Here is a 20,960-nt window from a genome sequence, read left to right on the forward strand (position 1 = left end):
GATGACCTTGCTACAGTGAGCTGAAAAGAACCCGGACTTACAACAATCAGCGAAGAAAGCGCACTTGTCATCGGAGAAAACCCACACAGCAGGCTGAGAAGGAAGCAGCATCTCTGCAGCAGAAGTTCTCTCTAAGCCACTTGGGAAAGTTTGACAGACATGGGGGGGCAGGGGGGGCATCTCCGGGATCACTGCTAATGCTGACTGCTCGCTGTCATTATATTTGACCCATAAATCTCTGGTGCTGAGCAAGATCGAGGCATCGCGGCCACCCACGGGAGCAGGACTCATTGCAAACAAAACCCTCCAACGTAGCCAGTCTCATATTGGTAGTACATTAAAAGGGATTCGCACTGATTACCATTCTCTTTGCAGACTGCTTGCCACAGGAGGATAAGGGAGAGAGACAGTTCCACTTCGGCAGGGGATTTCATCTCAGGACTGAAAGCGCTGGAAAATGAACAGGTTTTGTAAACAGCAAGGGAAAGGGGGCAGGTCACAGGCGCAGTCTGGTGTTGTCTTTTATGTATAAAAGCAGCGGGTGCGGGTTTAGTCAGGTTAGTCTGAGAAAGAGTGACTAAACCAAGGCCGTCCAATGGGATTCACAGCAGAATCCCATTCTGACCATTACACCATGCTGGCTCTGACAGAGAAGGCCTGCTGGCCCAGCATTCATTCCCAAAGAAGTCAAACTGAGTTGCAGCATATGCCTAGGGAGGCTTCAACAGGCCATCCTGGAGAGGTGCTGGGAAGAGGCAAAATCCCCCAGTGTCAGCAACGGCAGGTGGCACTTTCCTAAGAGGGCATATTTCTAAGTGGTTGTTTTTTTAAAAAAATGAGAGCTGTGAACAGGCTCTGAACGCTTTAATCCAAGTCTCAACATTGCATCAGGCATTCTGCAAAGGGCCTTCCCTCACCTCTCCCACTAGGACCATTCAAAGATTTCTCCTGGACCAGCTAAACACATCCAGGCTCTGTTGCCATTAACTCCTCCTCACAGGCAGCCTTCGCTCCCCTCACTCTCCGGCACTCTTTCCACTAAATCGCTCTCCTGGATTGTAGATCCAGAGGAGTTAGCCATATTAGTCTGCAGTAGCAAAATAGCAAAGAATCCCATAGCACCTTTAAGACTAACCAACTTTATTGTAACAGCAGCTTTCGAGAGTCACAGCTTTCTTGCATCTGATGAAGACAGCTGTGGCTCTCAAAAGCTTATGCTACAATAAAGTTGCATCTAACAAAGAGAGCTGTGGCTCTCGAAAGCTTATGCTACAATAAAGTTGGTTAGTCTTAAAGGTGCTATGGGACTCTCTGCTATTCTCCTTGATTGGTTTCCCAAAGAACTGGCAGCAAGCAAATGTTTGTTGGTTTGTTTTAATTTCTTCTGGGCCTTGCATGACACAACTGCAGGAGGCAGCTGAGAATTATTGCTCAGCAAGAAGTGAAATCAAACACAAATCCAAAGTGACACAACCAATCAATAAGGAGCAAAGAAAGTACAAATCTTACAGGAAGATCCATTCCCCTGAGCGGAACAAATGAAAAAGGTGGCCAGAAAAAGGTTCCAGCGGTCAGAACACAGCCATCGACAGAGCTCTGCTGCCTTCGGCACAGCCACGGCTTCTGCCCCTGTTCGGTTCTGTGTGAATGCCCACAGCGCTTCACGGCTCCCGCATTCGACACCCTTTCATGCTGTTTTTTGCTAAGCTACTCTTGCCTTTGGACCAAACCAATTAAACAGGCTAACCCCCCAGAAGTAGTGTGGAAAAAGCACGGAAGCAAGTTTTTTCTGTGATGCCTCCAGAAGAGCACTATTGAGTCTTAAAGGCCACCTAGAAGTCAGTAAGGCTGCAGTGGCTGCTGCGCTATCTGCTGATCAGCCCATCTGAATTTCATACAGAGATAGTGTTCCTCGCAAGCAGCTTTTCTGTTTGTTCCCACTGTAAACACCCGACTCTTCTCCTGAAGACAGCCCTTACCGCCTTATGACCTCGTTGTCATTGATGATACTGAATCCATTGTTTGTCCTAAATATGGTCTGTTCAGTGCCTGTAACAAGTACAGAGATAAGAAGTCAGGTTCATGGTCTAAAGTGCCTCACATGAAGGCAGACTCCTCCTCGCCCCCACCCCAGTGTTAAGTGACAAGGTCACTAAAGCAATCCTCTTGACAGATGAAAATGACACAACAGACGAAAACAACACACTATTCGCAATACTCCGTCCTGGGGATATCAGCAGGCAGCACTCTGAGGCCAGCTGCAGAGAACAACTCAGACTCAAGGCCCTCATCGGCCAGCAGCGAAGCCTTTGCCTCGAGTGTCCAGAGGGAAAGAAGAGGACTCACCATCTTGTACTGTATTAGCCAAAAGCTGAATCCCACCCGCATAAAAAAGGGCATTTTCGTTAGGCCTGCTGAGCTTCTGGAGCAACGTGTTCACCGACACAGCTGTGCACCTTCCAGATTCAAACTCCTCTGTGGCTTTCTCTTCCTCGCGCTGCTTTTTTTCTTCCAAGTCTACTTCATGGAGGCAATCTGAACATTGAAAGGCTCACGTCAAAACAAGCAGGATGCGGAGCAGATAGCAAAAACGAACAGAATGAGATTGAACGAGGGTACATGGCCACTCAGTAAGGACAGCCAAAGGCACAAGCGAAAGGGTGCAACGTGCTTCAGTATCACCTGATAGCAGGGTGATCGTAGCAGAGAGATTAGAGGGCTCCTTACCTTTGCACAGCTTCTCTTTATGGGGATCAATTTCTAAAATCTTCGCATAGCACTCCCTGGACTTAAAGAACAAAGACGGGATTTTAGGTGACGACCAATTAAAGGAGAGAGGGTGTCAAACACACACATACACAATGCAAAACCCGAGCCAGTGACTACTGCCATATATAGTCAAGTTCCATGTAATTTAAATCAGAAGTCTTGTCTGTCTTGTCTCTCCTATTTGTCTTGCAAAGCAATTACAGGAAGACAGGAAGTAAGAAGTGAATTTCTCTTGGGCACCCCTAACTCAGACCCAGTTTCCATCGACCCACCTTTTTCAGCAGTTAGACTGGGAGCAAAAATAATTTAAAACCCAGCTTTTAAAAGAGGTTTTCCTACATTTTAGTCAACAAGTTAACAGCAAAAGCAGCTTGCTTACATATTTTGAACATGACTGCACAAGAAAAAGGCATCTTAGCATACTTGAATTCCTTACAGTTTTGTTTTTAAATAAAAGGAGCATCAAAATAAGCAGGACAGTGGTGCTGATGCAGATATAAACTGTGCGGCCTTCTAAACGAGTGGAGATCTCCCACATTTACTGAGCAAGAACATGGTATTGAACAGGAGGAACTGCCAAAAGTTTGCAGGCCTTGCCTTACCTTACTGTACTGCTTCAATGCCAAGTATGCTTTCCCCATGTGAAAGAAGGCTTTGAGGTCTTTTTCATCACACTGCATTAAACAGAATTGTTCAGCAAAACGCGTATCACTTTTGCCAGTGATCTAGCAATACAATAAGACTTGTAATACAAATGGGAATGGCTTCATATGCTTAAGGAACTATTGCTAGGTTTCCGTTTTATGACAAAGTCTTCACCTGACCAGGGCAAAGTACAAGTGTTTGTCGAGTGCCTACCATTAGTAGAAGAAATCTCGCTTCAGCACAAAACAGCCAACACAAACACGTTAAGTACTGCATCACACTGACAGCTATGCCCTTTAATAATCCAGACAGGTGTGTGGGTAGAGTGACACGCAAGCGTTGGCCATGCTCAGCTATTGTACAGGGAACTCGTAGAGCTGCTTTTGAATTAGAAGCCAGCAGTGCGCTCTTGGAGTTACAAGCACTAGTCCTAGAAATGGCTCTAATCTCTTAGGGTGACTTGCATCTGGCCAGGTAAAACAGCGTTCAGACAGCCCAACTAAATTATACTGAAATGTGGTCATTGTTGAGGCTGACACACTCGCACCCAACATTTGGAAAGTGGCAGTTTTGCTTTGCTGTCGCTGACTTGCTGTCTAGCCAGGCCCCCTAAATCAATGGCACTTACGGTATTAGAAATGACAGGGGAAACAATCTTTCAGAAAGCTTTCAAGATTTCCATTTCTAAGTTGACGTGAGTCTTTCTTCTCATCTGAAAGGAAAACAGCTGGGATGGCAGCACTGAAAGTGAACGGAGCCCTCCGCTGGAGGCGCTTGGAGGATGGCAGCTGGGGAAGGCATGCAACTAGCATTTGTTGCAGGGGAGGCGAGCAGGTAACCAGAACTGGATGGACGGTGTCACCACTGCTCAGCTTGGCACAGTGACCAAAGTTCTTTGCATCGTTATGCTGACTGCATAACCTCATCACCTACCATGCTTAAGAGCGGGCAGAAGTTACATGTGGCTTGCACACTTCCCCCTCCCAGCTGTGTAGCACACCCAAAGAACTTTAGAAAGAGTAGGCCAAGGGGCATGACTGCAGCTGCCTGAATGGATCTCGCCGGGGCGACTGCAGAAGGACCTGAGACCATGGAAGTTGGGACTCTGAGGACAGCCTTTGCAGAAACAAGCAAGGAACAAGAGGCTCCGAACACGAGCGGACTGACTGGGCTCTTCCGTCTCAACTGAATACCACAAAGTATGAATATCCTGATACATCTGAGCTTGCATAATTAAGATATGTCAAGTAATTGAAATGAAGAGCTTTAAAAATCACTTAGCGTGCAAAATCATCTGACTGGGAGAATTGAACCAGCATATTACGTTCATGTTGTTAAACATCTCAAGAGATGCTGCCAGATAGATAAATTAATTTACCATTAATTACATCCATCTTTAATTAAATATTTGAATTTTAAAAAGAAAAAGCTTGGAGACTGGTTCTATTAAGCAGGAATATAAATGTTAACATCTACTTCAGGTTATCAAGCATCTCATTTATGTTTTTCCTGGGAAGATGAAAATTGTCCCCAGCAAGACTTTTAATTGTTCTGTGAGGATGCACCACATGTTATTTTAATCAGGGCTTTTTTTCTGGGAAAAGAGGTAGTGGAGCTCAGTGGTGGAACTCAGGACCACACAATGACATCACTTTGGGTCAGCTGGAACAAGGGGGTAGTTTTTTAAAATTTAAATTGCCCCCGGAGAAAATGGTCACATGGCCAGTGGCCCCGCCCCCTGATCTCCAGACAGAGGGGAGTTTAGATTGCCCTCCGTGCCACTCGGCGGCACGGAGGGCAGTCTAAACTCCCCTCTGTCTGGAGATCAGGGGGCGGGGCCACCAGCCATGTGACCATTTTTAAGAGGTGCCAGAACTCCGTTCCACTGCATTCCCGCTGAAAAAAAGCCCTGATTTTAATCCATATTATTAAAACCATGGAATTACAAGAGAGAGTTTTAAGAATCATTTGGCCTCATGTTACTTCTACTTCACAGAATCGGGAACTGGGGAGGGAACGAGTGAGTGCGTGTGATCTGCAGGGTAATCACAAAGCGATACAGATGTGTGCACGTAAGTAAAAGGAGGGTTATGAAACAGAGAAGAGTGAACGAGCTTCTTGTAACGGGATTTTTTTTATGACCCCCTAGTCCAAAGACCTATGTATGAGCTTTACTGGAGCTGCCCTCTCACACAGGAGGCAAAAGCTTTTCTTTGTAAGCAGATTTCTTCTGACACAGTTTAAAACACTGAACACTGCAGGTCAGGAAGCCCTACAGTAAGAACCATCTCTCTCTTGTTTTTCTTTTTCTTTTTTGTACTCAAGAATTAACCTTGGATAAGCACCCTCTCAGGAAGACACCCAAAACTCCTGTGTGGCACCAGGAAGGTAGCATGTGTATATTACAGAGACAGTTCACCGTCTTGTCAATCAGGCCTGCTTGGGTGCCACGTCTCCTGAAGAATTTGATTTGGAAGAATTATTTGTATTAGCTTTGTATAACAATTTTATCTTTTATTCTGTAAACAATTAGCTTTGAAAGCATGTAAGATCCTCTGCTATGGCTGATCTTTATGCTTATGTCCTAACATGGCAGAGTATCTGGGCTTTACTTATGAAACAAAGCTTACATTTCTTCATTGATCACAGTTTGGTGTCTTAATTAATGGAAGGTGATGGCTGTTAGGGAAAATAAAATTAAAGAAGAGTACTTTTAAAAATCCGTATCACTTCTAATCTATTCACAGCTATAGTTTAAAGCCATCCACACTTCGAGGCCAGATTCACCTAGCCACCTGCTTTCCCTCTCTAACACAAGCTGGTGTAAAAAGATAGGAAATTCTTACTCTTAACGCCCATTCACAGTCATGGATGGCTTTTTCGTACTCCTGCAACTTGATGTGAGCCTGAAACAAAATGAACCAGCAGAGGCAGGACAACTTGAGCGACATTGCTAGCCAGAATAAATACTTTAAATACATAAATAAACAAAACGTGAGGGTGATGGTAGCCGAACCAAGGCCATACAGTCCTGCAATACTTGAAAACAAGGGGCGCCTTTCTAACCCACAACACCTAGCAGGAGCAGAGGACCAATTCCAAATGTGATGGAAGGAAGGTGAATGAGGCCTGGGCGGACCCAAAAGCTGCAGAGACTAAGAGCCAAAACACACGTTAAGAAATACCCAGGTTCAGCACATGTTCTCTTACCTCAAGGTTTGCCAGGATCTGTAGGCGTCCTGGAAGCTTAAAGTAGGCGTCCTGGAAGCTTAAAGATCTGTAGGGGTCCTGGAAGCTTAAAGTCCTTGGAAGCTTAAAGGATCTGTAAGCGTCCTGGAAGCTTAAAGGCGTCCTGGAAGCTTAAAGCTTAAAATACAGGCGCCTGTATTTCCCTTCCCCTTTTTGCTGCTCTGTAAATGCTAAACTTTAAGCTTCCAGGACGCCTACAGATCCCGGCAAACCTTGAGGTAAGAGAACACGTGCTGAACCTGAGTATTTCTTAACGTGTGTTTTGGCTCTAATTTATACCGAAAAGCCCACAAGCACAGCCACTGCTTTTGTACCACACTGACCTGCACTCTGTTGGTGTACAGCACCTGCATATCCTTCTGCTTCTTCAGGCCTTCTGTGTATTTCTGGACAGCCGCTTCATAGTCTCCTTTGCCGAAAGCCTCGTTCCCCTGTTGTTTCAGTGCTGCAGAGGGGAAAGCCATAAACAAAACTGCCCTTGTATTGATTGTATTGTAAAACACCTGGGGGACTTTTCATTGGGAGACAGTATAGAATTGAACTCATACACTCTTCATTAGAGCCTTGATTAGAAAGTGTACAGGGTGGCAAAGAGACGGACCTGAGCTTGTTAGAGTGATTCACAACAGCCACCTAGTTCTTTCGCTCCAACTCATTCATAACATTACGTTAATTACAAATTCCAGAGGGGCAGCCGTGTCACAAACTCTCTTTTAATGACAAACTCACTTTGTTATTGCAGCATTGTGACACAATGATTCTGTGAACACCATTTGGCTATTTTTGGCTACACATGATGACATAAGATAAGGCAAATGAAAAATTATTCTTTGATTGAAGAAACGATTTACCAGAGCTAGTCACAAGAAAGCCGGTGGTCTGGAATGTGCGAGGTGTTTCCCGTCAGAGCTTTGTAACACCAAAAGATGTTCAGTTTGAATTCTAGCACTCAACCTATTGCCAAGGTGCTCTCTCCCTACCCCCATCTCCCCAAAATTTCATTGTTCAAGTGTTACCATTGGCAACGGCCTCGTTCTCTTTCCTTCTCCTGGCTCGCTCTTTGGCATCCTTTTCTAAAGCAACCATGAAGCTCTCTGAAAGAGTGGACGGAGAAGTTCAATAAAAATAAAGGAGTGTGATCTCTTTGAAAAAACAGATTGCAAAAGAAAGCAAAGTCATTTCTGAGATGTGAAATGGAACTCCAAAGGGGCTTTTCATTAATGCGATACAAAATCGGATTTGGGGTAATAAGCTCAAATGTATGGAAACTCGTAATTGTGGCAGTGATTTTAATCCCTGCCTTTGAAAAGAGCAACATTTCTAGAAGATGGGGGCTTCTAATCTCTGGATAATGAAGCGATATAATAACCTTTGCTGAACGTCCCCTTCCGATGTATTGAAGACAAGGCAAGCCATTTACACTTGTTACGTAGATGTCTGTCAACCCACTGAAGTAGTTCTGACTTTGGAAGCGAAAAGGAAAAAGTGGGCCCTGGACTTACACAGTTCTGGTAGTTGCTAAATTAAGATCAACATGCTTGCATACGAACCTGCCCGTTCACTCCATTCATCTTTGGAGGCCCTGCTTCACCGTCTAAGGATAGGCTGGTGGCAACCTGTGAAAGGGCCCTTTCAATTGTGATGCCCAAACTTTGGAACTCCCTCCCCAGGGGAATACATCCCCTTCTGTTGCTGTCTTCAGCTAGTAGTGGAGCCTTTTTGTTTGTGTGTTTCATTTGGCATACCTCCAGTAACTGTTATTGGCTGTCCTCCTTGTTCTTGATGTTGTGTGTTTATGTAGGTGCTTTCATTGGATTATTTTCATATTATATTATTTTTTTAAAAAAATTAAATTTGTTAAAAACCTTTTAATTTTTTAAAAGTCCGCTGCCTTGGGGAGCCTATTTGCTTAGAACGTGGCATACGAGTGGTTTAAATAAGTAAATAAATCCATCCTATCAACTGGAGTCAGAGACAGGGAGTGGGTGGCGAGGCCAGGAACAGGTCCTGATGCACATCGACACGCACAGCCCTGAGCCCATTCAGAGGCTCTCAGGACTCGTGCCAGAAGCAGCACCATTCCGTATGCTGTCTCTCCGGAGAACCAGCTTGTAGTGGCTTACAAAGCAAAACATCATAAAAACATAAAACCCCACAATGGTCGTTAACAATCAATAAGCCATTAAAAATCCAGCATCAGAAACCCAGCCGTAGCATAAAAACAGCATAAAACATTGAGCAGTTTAAAATGATCTCGTAAATCAGTTCTTGGACTAGAAGCAGACTATGAACTGAGGTTAAAAGACTAACCCCTTGATTTAAAGCCTGAGCAGAAAGAAACATGTTGGCCTGGTGCCCGACACCTGGGGCTATCTGCCTTCTCTCTGGGGGTAGGGCTGCAGGCAGGGTGGCACCCAACTCTTGATACAGCATCTGTTCCTCTCATCACCCCCCACACAACAACTGGAAACATTCAAGGAGTCTTGTGAGTTCTGGACTTCACTCCCTTTCTTCAAAATCTGCCAGTACGTGGACTACGGACTTGAAGCCCACATGAGCAACATCTGGAAAGCTGTAACCTTGGTAAGACACAGAGTTCCTTGTGCTATTGTAATCTGAAATACATAGATATGATTTATCTTACCAGGATTCGTCAGCCCCTCCTGATTTGAAAAACCCTGCCAGAGACAGATGGAAGCAAAACGTGAACTTGGAGGTCTCAGAAAAAAAGGAAACTGTGTGTGTTTGTTCAGTGATGATCCTTCACTTTTATCTGTTTGAAGGTAACTACTGCTTGAAAAATATGAGGAGTGAGAAAAGCAGATCAGCCTCATTTTTCAAAGGCACTTAAAACACCACTCTGTAATAACCTATACCTCAACAGCCGAGCCGTGTTTCCAAAGCTGTCAGAATTAATTCCATCAGGAGCATTAAAAAGCCACAGGAAGGAAGGAAAACAAACAATGAAAAAGTAACAATTCAGGGCTTGGGATACAAAATCAATTTGGCAAAAGCTTTCGGAGACACTTCAACTGGGCAAACGGCAGCTGTGGCTTGACACTTTAAACTGCAATAATAGCATGTTGCTGCACATGCCATAATTAAAGTTTCTTCCGTGAAGAAAAATCTCCGGCTTGCAACAATGAAATGTTTAGCAGTCGGACCTGAAAAGGTTTTCCCCCAATGCAGGGAAAAGACAGCATAACATGCATTAATTGGAAGCAGCGCAATTGAGGCGTTCCTGACTGAGGAAGTCTGGCTGGCGGCGTCTACACATGCAGCAGAGGGAGGGGGGAAATGGGAAGGAAGTGGCAGAATCCTGAAGCGGCAGAATAGACAGTGCCATTCCAGGCAACACGTGGGAGAATCGCAGTTTTGTATTCTAAACTCTGCTTTAGAAAAAAAACGAAACTTAAAAGCTCCCTCCCTGCAAATACAAAGCTGGGCTAGCTCCCTGACTGACTTGTCTTCTATTTGCAGGGAAGGGTTTTTTATGTCGAGTAGAAAATAATACTATTTTCTCCCTCCTTGACATCTGATATGGCTCAGCCACTGTAGAAGCCCAGGGCCACCTTCTGCTGCAAGTGAAGATTCATCTTTTGTCAGCAGAAGCCAAAAACTAACAACTGAAAAGGACTGAACTTTTATAACCAACAGTGACATAATCAGAGGAAAGCAAAACAAAACTGAATAGCAGTACAGCAGCAGATAAAGAATATAGGAATTGTATTGTCGAAAGCTTTCACGGCCGGAGAACGATGGTTGTTGTGGGTTTTCCGGGCTGTATTGCCGTGGTCTTGGCATTGTAGTTCCTGACGTTTCGCCAGCAGCTGTGGCTGGCATCTTCAGAGGTGTAGCACCAAAAGACAGAGATCTCTCAGTGTCACAGAGTGGAAAAGATGTAGGTCATTTGTATCTACTCAGGAGGGGTGGGGTTGAGCTGAGTCATCCTGTAAGAGTTTCCCAGGGTGTGGAATGCTAATGGCGGGAGGCTTCACTGTATCCTGAGGAGGTTCTTTTGAAAAATCAGCAGTGGCTGAACATAGCCTAACTCAAACAGGGCACAGTATCTTATTCCAGGACACCAAAATACTGGACAACACTTCCAACTACTTTGTCAGACTGCACAGGGAAGCCACTGAAATTCACAAGCATAAGCAAAACTTCAACAGGAAAGAAGAAACCTTAAGAATGAACAGAGCATGGTTTCCAGTTCTGAAAAACACCAGGCTAACAAAACACTCTATACTCGACAATAGCCCTGCAGAGAAGATTAGCACATCAAGTACCAATCCATATGCAAAAGAACCTCCTCAGGATACAGTGAGGCCTCCCGCCATTAGCATTCCACACCCTGGGAAACTCTTACAGGATGACTCAGCGCAACCCCACCCCTCCTGAGTAGATACAAATGACCTACATCTTTTCCACTCTGTGACACTGAGAGATCTCTGTCTTTTGGTGCTACACCTCTGAAGATGCCAGCCACAGCTGCTGGCGAAACGTCAGGAACCACAATGCCAAGACCACGGCAATACAGCCCGGAAAACCCACAACAACCATCAATATAGGAATTATTCTTAATCCTAGAACAGGACATTTTCAAATAGTAGCAACATGTTTTACTGAATTGTGAAACATGCTGGAAAGGGAAATAGCAATGATCAATGTGCCACAAAATCGCAGATGCTCTTCTATACAGGCAAAGTTGGGGGGAAAATGGGGAAAAGCTACACATTCTGTCATCCCAACTGAATGTGTGGGTGTTTGGAACCCAAAATGTCTCTTTTAAAAAAGAAGGAAACGTTACAGAAGGCCGTGTATTAATGAGTGTTCTGTCCAGCCTGTGACTACATTCATTCTCTTCTTTCTTCTTAGTACAGCTGAGTCTTCTCTCTGTAGCTGCAATCGCTTTCTCCTGGACAGCGGGGTCTGTGGAACTCAAGCCTTGAATCAACCTGCCTGCAAAGAATCGGGAAGAGAACTAAGTATGCAAGTCTAAGACAAATTGAAGGGTGTTCCCAACAACACTCAAGAGATACTCCCTCTATTCTCAAAAAGAGTCCAGTAGCACCTTTAAGACTAAGAGCAGAACCACAAGTGACAAAAGGCACAGATTGGACACTTGTCTGCTTCCCTCAAGTTTTGATGGGAAATGTAGGCAGCTTGGCGGAATGTTGGACAAGTGACAGTTGAAAAGTCCATTGGACAGCAGTCGGAGAGCGAAGCTGCGAGACCAGGATGCCTACATTTCCCATCAAAACTTGAGGGAAGCTGACAAGTGTCCAATCTGTGCCTTTTGTCACTTGTGGTTCTGCTCTAACCAATTTTATTGTAGCATAAGCTTTCGAGAATCAAGTTCTCTTCGTCAGATGCCTGATACAGAGACTGGTCAAACACAGAAGAGCAAGAGAGGGAAGAGGCAATTGGGGGGGGAGGGGGAGGGAGCAATCAAAACATTTCTTTGCTAGTATATGTAAACATCTCCTTTTGGTGTGTGTATCAGTTGGCTTCAAAGGAGTTTGCCCTGTTAGTTTGTAGAAGCCAAACAGCTAGACCATCCAATTCCAATGCAGTATGGGCCTTCGGTAACCACAGCTCTCCCTGCCAGATGCATCTGACAAAGAGATCTGTGGTTCCCGAAAGCCCACGCCAGGTACCACTGAGCTCCCCCAGACTCCACCTCTGTAAAGGAAATCTGTTACCTGTGGTAATGTGATAACCATTCATAGTCCCTATTCAGTCCCAGCTTGACAGAGTCAAATTTGCATATGAATTCCAGTTCAGCCGCCTCCCGTTGGATTTTGTTTTTGAAAGGTTTCTGTTGAACTACAGTGACCTTTAAGTCTTTGATGGAGTGTCCTGGTAGATTGAAGTGTTCTCCCACTGGTTTCTGGACGTTTCCAGACCCAGATGCCAGCTCTGCCCCTATATCTACCCAGGGAATACAATTACAGGACCCAATGGCATCAACTACACTGTCTCTGGCTCTTACAGCTGCTCATCCTCCAATCTGATATATGCCCTCATGTGCAGGGCCGGCGCGCCCATGGAGGCCAGGTAGGCGGTGGCCTCGGGCGCGTGTGCACGGGAGGGGCGCTGGAGGGGGTGTTGGGGGTGGAGGCGCGCGCAGCGAAGCTGGAGTGACTGGGCTGCCTTCAGCTACTGCTGCAGCCAGCCAGCCAGCCCCTTGCTGCCGCCGCCGCCACACACGCCAGCCGGGCACAGCCTCTGTGCGCCGCTCAAGCAGCGGCTCGCAGCTTCTGCGCCCAGCTGGGGCGTGCGGCGGCGGCGGCACGGAGCTGGCTGGATGGCTGCAGCAGCAGCTGTAGCCAGCCCATGCCAGCTCCGCTGCGTGCTCCTCCACCCCAGCCGGGCGCAGAAGCCGCGAGCTGCTGCTGGGGTGACGCACGGAGCAGCCTCCGTGCGCCGCTCCAGCAGCAGCCCGCAGCTTCGGCGGTCGGCGTGCCGCCCAGCCCCCCTGCGGCGCGTGATGACGTCTGCGATGATGTCATCACGCCGCGCAGAGGCGCAAGGCACGCTGCCGCAGGCGCCAAAACTTCTGGCGCCGGCCCTGCTCATGTGCCAACAATGTCCTTCTGCTCTGTACATTGGACAAACCAGCCAACCTCTACGCAAAAGAATAAATGGACACAAATCTGACATTAGAAATGGAATTTTTTCTGCAAAACAGAAAGAAATGATGATTTGTGCTTTTGAAGATTAAGAGGCAAAAAAAAAAATTAGTGGGAAAGGAGGGGTACTTTGCGCATGGTAATTTTAGTGTGAGTATATAACATGTAATGCGAATTACTCGGTCACCAAGAAAAGAGATTCTTTCTTCTTATATTCTTACATTTTTGTGTGGGATTTTTGTGGGGGTTGTTTTGTTTTGTTTTTTTCTTTTTAATTTCTCTTCCTCAGCTTTTTTATATTTTGTTTAAAAATTCTTAATAAAATTTCTGAATGGTGAGAAGTGCAGGTGCACAACTGAAATTACAGTCACTTTAGTAATTTAGTACAAATGGTAGTTTAGTAATTTCTAAATCACTAAACAATCCAAGAAAGAAGCACCCCGCTCTATATCTTTTGTAAAAAAAAAAAAATCTTAAAAAACAAAGAAAAGTGCATCAAACGCACAGGTGTAAGATGGGAGACAGCGCAGTAGTCCATGTGTGAACTGCAGGTGACCACAAGCTGAATAAGAGCAGGCAGTGTGATCCAGCTGCAACAAAGACCCAAAAAATGTACGGTGACATAATTAACAGGAAGGCTGCAATCCAGCTCTGGGCATTGCTTTTTAAGAGAGAGACGGACATATTAGAATGGGTTCACAGGTAGTTCTGTGCGCATTAAGTGCCGTCAAGTTGCTTCCAACTTATGGCAACCCTATAAATGAACGACTTCCGACGTCCAATGATTAACTGCCTTGCTCAGATCTTGCAAACTGGAGGTCATGGGGATCTGGAAAACAAGCCTCACAAGGAAAGGGGGAAAGAACTGTCCATGCTTAGCCTGGGGGCCAAGCTACAAGTGATGAATGACACTTGAACAGCAAGTGAACAGGCACTTGCCATTCAAGTGTCATTCGTCACTTGTAGCTTGACCCTGAGAAAGAGAAAATGGAAGGGGGGGGGGACATGATCACACTGTTCAAATACCTGAAGGGATATTACATTGACAGCTAGTGTGGTATAGGTTTAAAGTAACATCCTAGGATCTGAGAGTCCCAGGTTCGAATTCCTACTCTGTCACGGGAACGTGCTTGGTGATTTTAATTCTGACGAACCTCACAGAGTTGTTGTGAGAATAAAATGGAGTAGGGGAGAATGTTGTAAGCCACTTTAGGTCCCCACTGGGGAGTGAGGCATAAATGATGTAAATAGAAGAGGGCAAAGACTTGTTCTCTGCCGCTATCAAGGGCAAAGCTTGATCTCATGGGCTTATGTTACAGGAATCCAGATTCCAGCTGAAGATTAAAAGAAACTTCCCAACAGTGAGACAATGGAACTGTTTATCTAGGGTAGCGGGTGGGCTCTTCAAGCAGAGGCTGCAGAGCCATCTGTTGAGGCTGCTCTAGCTTTGGATTTCCTGAATTGTGCAAAAGCTTGAAGGCCCCTTTCAGCTCTGGGATTCTACCAGTGCAGCCCTATGCAGAGTTGCTCCAATCTAAGACTAGTGGTTTCAGTGGGTTAAGACTGGAGCACTTTTGCATAGGACTGCACCATGTGAGGATTTAGAAATCAAACCTCAGGTCATTTGAAAGACAGGTGCATATTTTTCACTTTTGATAGTACAAATTTTGGCTCCAGGAACATTGAAGAAAAAGGTGCAACTCATCTATCAGTTGTGTTTTGGCAGCCCATATCCTCAATACGTCATTAGAAGAAAATAAACTGCAGACATCTCAAATATGCAACGCAATTGCTGCCCCCAGGTTCCAAATAACTTTTTGATGTGGAATTCAATGCTGGACAAATTGACCAGCACAGATTTAATTGGAGGGCTTTGCCAATACATGGCATAACACACTGCACCTCTGAGCATTCCAAAAGATTTGCAAAAGAAAACATTTTTATGAAGCAATGTAACTATTCCAAAGTCAGCATTTTATCTCAGCAGAACAGATTGACTGTTCTGGACGCCTGCTCTCATTGAAGTTCTGGCTTGGTTGAGCTCGTGTTTGTAGAAAAACAGATGACCCAAGCAGTAACTGAAATGTCTCCAAGTGGTGAATTAGAAAGTCAATTTAAACCAACACAGAATGCAAAGAAAGAGAGGAAATATGAGTTGGTTGTTCTAGTTCTGCTTCCTTCTGCACTATCCCAATGATAATAATCTTTTCATCACTCCATCTTCCCAGATGTCCCTCCTGACCCCAATCTCTACTATGCAAGTAAAGCAAACAATAGAGGAAATTGAAGCTTGCAGCATTATGGTAGCAGAGAACACAAACAGTTGCTAGAGAATACAAACTCTTTTCCATATGCAGTAATAAAGAGATGGCCCTGCTGACTGCAATGAAATTTCTCTTTTATCTTTCCCACTTGTGCTATGGTTATTCAGTATGTAATCCATATCCTGGAAGCCTGGATTTTGCCTTACACATTTATCTGTTACATTATCATTTTATTTTGACATTTTTTTTGTCCCCTTTCTGCCTAATGGGGATCCACACTGGCTTACAAAAATATAGTCCAAATAAATGACATAATTAAATAAAATATAATGTAAGGCAATGTGGACACTACCGGTGCAATCTTAAGGAGGGTTATGTCTTTCCAACCCCACCCCCCGCTTCCTCCAAGGAACTTAATGGCAGAGTACATGGTAGAGCCCAGTTTTACCACCATTGCCGCCGCTGCTGCCCAAACACAGAGATTTTAAAATGCTCCCTTTGGAAATATAAAAAGTTTTATTAAGAATTACTTTCAGGTCTCTGGGAAAGCAAAAAACATGAAGCAAAAAAAAGATCATTTTACAAAAATGGAGATTGAATCTGAAAGTGTGCTCGATATAACGAATCAAAAGCTAGCTGAAGTAGACAGCAATACGACAACCGAGACAGGATGTATGTATACATTTGTAATACCAATACACAATGTTTTCAAATGAATGCAAGAGCATTTGCAATTTTATGTAATAAATGTCTCCTATCTCTTGGAAGAAAGATGATTTTGATCTACATTTCTGCCGCAGTTCCATCAGGCTGTGCTTGTGGGGTGAGGGGGGATTATTTTAGATCTCCTTACTCTTCTCGTCCTCAACGACTATTTGCTATTCTCCCTTTTAGACCACAGTGCTCTCTGGCTGAATCTCAGGAGCAAGACTGTGTGGAATGAATATTTTCTTACATACACCTGTTTACATTGTGGCACCTAATAAAAGTGGGGACTTATGGGATACATTGCTGACACAGAATGTTCCAATAAGTATTTCAATAGCCTTAGCTAACTTCACTTAGCATATTGGCATATTATTCATGCTTGCATATTAATCACAGGTGTCCTGACTGTTACAATAAGCACATAATCAAAAAGAGTCCAGTAGCACCTTTAAGACTAACCAATTTTATTATAGCATAAGCTTTCGAGAATCAAGTTCTCTTCATCAGATGCCTGATCAGGCATCTGATGAAGAGAACTTGATTCTCGAAAGCTTATGCTATAATAAAATTGGTTAGTCTTAAAGGTGCTACTGGACTCTTTTTGATTTTGCTACTACAGACTAACACGGCTAACTCCTCTGGATCAATAAGCACATATGCACCTATATCAAGTGGAGACAAAGTGTATAAGCATCCAATTCTAGCTTTAAGCATGAAGATTCCTATGGATAAGTCTCTCTACCCCACACTCATACCAAGGGGTCATTGTCAGAGACCCTTCCCAACATTCCTTTAGGACTGTTGATCTGACATTAGAAAGTCAAAGTACTTTTATGGTTTGGACTCTAGCTATAGTTAACTGTTCATGTGAAGCTAGGAGGAGCAAGCTTCATATTAGCAAAGCCAGCAATAGATTAGGAAAACATTTGTTAAAACCAAAACATCCTCAGCCATTCAAAATCAAGTTCTGGCCATGGGAGAAGACCCCTTTTACACAAGCGGGTTTATGGTGGGTAAGCAAGTTTAATTGTTTTGAGAAACACATCCCCTGCCCTTGAGAAACTGACAGCCTCCCAGAGAACAGATATCAGAGGTGCCAGTAAGGATGGGAACGTTCTTTGAAATTGTAAATCATTACTAATGTGTGAAGGGACAGCCCAAAGGTTTAACTGACCAATGAAATTCCGCTAGCCTATCTATATGTTTAAACTTTTCAACCAGTTATGTATCTTTGATTGAAAAAATTGCTAATGAATCAGAAGGTATACAATTTCATATATTTGCTTCAGAAGGCAAGAAGAACAGGTTTCTGGGTACCTTTTTGCCCTTGCCTGAATTCGTCTTCTATTGTTTGTACAAACAATATATTATCTCCTTTATTAGACTTCATTTTGTGTGTGTGTGTGTGTGTGTGTGTGTGTTTCATTCCTCTTAATTGGCTAAGATAACCAGACACACATAATTTGGGTACAACAACTACCTGCTTCAATATATCTTGAAACTGCATAAATAAATGAATGTTTACAAAAGAATTTCAAAATTGTCAGATGAAATTAACTGTCAAGATGATGGGTCTGATCACCGTTGTAAAAGAAAAGAAAAACCCGCCTTATACGACAAAGTGACCAATGAAAAAGCTTTTAATTGTCTCAAGAGCATTTGCTAGCACCAGTTTTAAGGCCATTTTTGCAACACAGAGAGCAAACAAATCAAAGAACTACTAACAAGAGACTGTCATAGATCTGCAACTGTGCTTTTTTGTGATCAATTACTTGTACGGTTACTACTGTACCTCTGCAACCTCTTATTAGGAAAGGCTGTTCTAATTAATCATCTACTGCCTGGGCTTTCATGACATCCTCCCCTACAACACCTTTTATGTTGAAAACAATCTCAAGATGAGTTTTTACTTAATGTCTGAATGTCCAGATTAGGGACATATAAACCCCAGACATCTAAATCTGTTGCTAGCATCTAGAAACCTAGAAATCTATAACATGTTTCTGGATTGGGGATGGGGGGGAAGCACTCATGTATTAAATACTACACGTCTATATACACTGTTTTCCAACTCTTATAGTTTCCATATTTATATAAAAACAATCAGACAGCTGGAATGTAATTTCATCACAGCTGTAACTCATCATATATGACAATATATTGCAGTGGAAAAAATGCTGGACTTGGACATGAGAAAATCCTATATTTTTCTGAGTAACATACTCACTATATGACACGGCCACTCTTTGCCTCAGGTGCAGAACACCTGCGGGACATATTGACTAGTTTCACAAACAGCAAGATAAGGTAACGCTCTGTATATCACAAGATGTATGAATTACTTATTATGGTTGAAGGCCAGCACAAAAGTAAATAGGTGATCAGACATGTTACATAAAAATAGATACATTATATTAAATAAGCAAATACAGTCTGTTCAATTCATACAGAACTTTAATAGATGCTAGCTGTACGGAATCTAGCCCCTTGATCTGTGATCCAAGGCTCGTGGTCCAGGAGGAGAAAGGAAATGATCAATCGGATCTACCTGGAATTTTTTGGAGAATACCTACGTATGTGCCATCAAGTCACAACTGTTTCATAGCAACCCCAGCAAGGGGCTTTCAAGGCAAGTGAGAAGCAGAGAAGCGGTTTGCCCTTGCCTTTTTTCTTCAGAGTCTTCCTTGGGGGTCTCCTATCTTTTGAAAATTAGGAGCAATGAAATCATGTCCAAGATCATGATAAAAAGGGAATGTTGTTTGTGAAATATTTCAAAGACAACCATTTAAAATGACCTGCTTTTACAGTCAAGGTCACAAGTAGCTATGTCGGTCCATTAGAAAACACTCCAAAAGCAACAACAATGTAATAGTTTTCAGGGGGCAGCCATGTTGGTCTGCGGTAAAACAGCAGGATTTGAGTTCAACGGCACCTTAGAGACCAACAAGATTTTCAGTGTAAGCTCTGAGATGTCTGAAGAAGGGAGCTCTGACTCTCGAAAGCTTACACTCTGAAAATCTTGTTGGTCTCTAAGGTGCCCCTGGATTCAAACCCAATGGTGTAATACTGTTATTTTATTAAGACCAACCCAAATATTACAAAGCAGTGAGCAAGATTTCAAGGTCTCTAGAACTCCTCGTTAGGGTTGCATGTTCAGTACAAGAAAAGAAACAAATGGCGGGGGTGGGGGGGGGGGGGTGGGATGAAAAGCGCCTAGTCTGCAGCTTGCAGAAAATGAGGAGTCTGTTTTGCACGCAGCACCTCCTAAAGTTATTACATCTACTACCCATCCTGCACTCCATTTTAAGATTTTTAGAAGCTGCAGCCTGGGAGCTTTTCTGTCACAGAAACATCTTGTTTTTCTCTCCCCTCTACTTTCTTTCCCTTGCACTAAATATGAAGCCTGAAAAAGACTTCTGAGATAACCACAGTGGCTAGGAATGTCTACGGGATATCCCAAGTCCCACAAGAAAAACTGGCTCAGCAACTACTTTCATTACTCCAGTTTACCTCTTTCTCAGTAAAGCGACATATTCCAAGCTTCCCTTAGAGTCTCTCTACAGGAGACATCTCACATGGGACGCTCAAGTGTAGGCAGACACAATGTTAGCCGGGAAGCGTAGTTTAAAAAGACAGAGCCAAAGTTTCGGTCAATTTCACCTCTTTACACCAGGGTCGTTTAAAAAGACATGGCCCCTGATGACTGCTCCTCAGAGAGTTTGTTAATTTTGTCTTTGCTTCACAGAAAGGGAGGTGAAATGGACAGAGCCTTTAGGGAGGCAAAGATGAAATTAACAAACCCTCTGAGGAGCGATTTCCACCAGCTCTGTCTTTATAAAATACCCTCATGCAGAGAGGGGAAACTGACAGAGCCTTCAGTTCTGTCTTTTTAAACTACGCTTCCCAGCTAACACTGCATCTCCCTGCACTTGAGCATCCCTGGGTAAGATGTCTCCTGTAGAGGGGCTCTCAATTGCAGCTGGGATTCCTGAAGCAACAATCCAGTACAAACTGTTCAGTGACCAGGCTTCTATGGCTCAACCCTAGCATGGCTCTCTCCAAACATTTTTACAGACTACTGGTACTTACTAATTTCATCTACATCCCTAAGGAACTTCTGCAAATCCTGCTCTTCTTGCTGATTAGACATCTTGACCTCAAATTGTGAAGAAGAAACCTGCATGAAGAGACAGAGGTGAATTAAAATGAAAAAAAGCCTCCAAGAGTCATTACCATGTTTAAAGTTTGCCACCTTGTGGCTGTTTTAAAGTTTTGTTTACACAGCTTCAGAGACTGCTAATGAAGATTGCTGCAGCTGCTCTTGACAAGTGCTTGCATTATATATTTAGCAAGCCACTTTAAATCCCATGGCTGGCCCTCAAGTAGATACTGCAGTTCAGGCAGGGAGCTGGGACTCTCTAACAGGCTTCTTAGCAGTTAGCACTACAGCCTCATAAAAGGAGAATTGTCCTTTGTCTCAGGGAAAGCCAGGGGTAAAGTAGCAAGACAATTTTAAGTTTGTACCCTACTGCCAAGAGTCAAGCTATATCTGAGAAGAACACTTTTTTGGATCCATGCCACAATAAGATCAAGACTATAATGTACTTTACATTGGTCTCCTTGCAACACAAAGACTGCAGCAGTGTAGAACACTGGCTCAGTTATTATCGGGTGCTAGAGGGAGCAGGCA

General features: G+C 43.9%; 1 protein-coding gene across 2 annotated transcripts in view; it reads right to left on the minus strand.

Moving 5' to 3' along the window:
* The window catches only part of TTC12 (tetratricopeptide repeat domain 12), a 41,711-nt gene that overhangs the window by 17,974 nt on the left and 2,777 nt on the right, over positions 1 to 20,960 (minus strand). Inside the window, exons 2-12 of one of the 2 annotated variants that reach the window (XM_054998538.1) lie at positions 20,360 to 20,447; positions 11,474 to 11,625; positions 9,308 to 9,341; positions 7,680 to 7,757; positions 6,987 to 7,108; positions 6,261 to 6,320; positions 3,372 to 3,443; positions 2,728 to 2,788; positions 2,347 to 2,535; positions 1,980 to 2,049; positions 362 to 450 (exon numbers count right to left, since the gene is read on the minus strand). In XM_054998538.1, the coding sequence (XP_054854513.1) occupies positions 362 to 450; positions 1,980 to 2,049; positions 2,347 to 2,535; positions 2,728 to 2,788; positions 3,372 to 3,443; positions 6,261 to 6,320; positions 6,987 to 7,108; positions 7,680 to 7,757; positions 9,308 to 9,341; positions 11,474 to 11,625; positions 20,360 to 20,420 (988 nt within the window). In that variant the 5' untranslated portion in view covers positions 20,421 to 20,447. Of the gene's footprint in view, positions 1 to 361; positions 451 to 1,979; positions 2,050 to 2,346; positions 2,536 to 2,727; positions 2,789 to 3,371; positions 3,495 to 6,260; positions 6,321 to 6,986; positions 7,109 to 7,679; positions 7,758 to 9,307; positions 9,342 to 11,473; positions 11,626 to 20,359; positions 20,448 to 20,960 lie in introns of both variants that reach the window. The other variant, XM_054998537.1, reaches the window with a different exon arrangement.

Source organism: Eublepharis macularius, chromosome 14, assembly GCF_028583425.1.
Source record: "Eublepharis macularius isolate TG4126 chromosome 14, MPM_Emac_v1.0, whole genome shotgun sequence".
NCBI classification, from domain to species: Eukaryota; Metazoa; Chordata; class Lepidosauria; order Squamata; family Eublepharidae; genus Eublepharis; species Eublepharis macularius.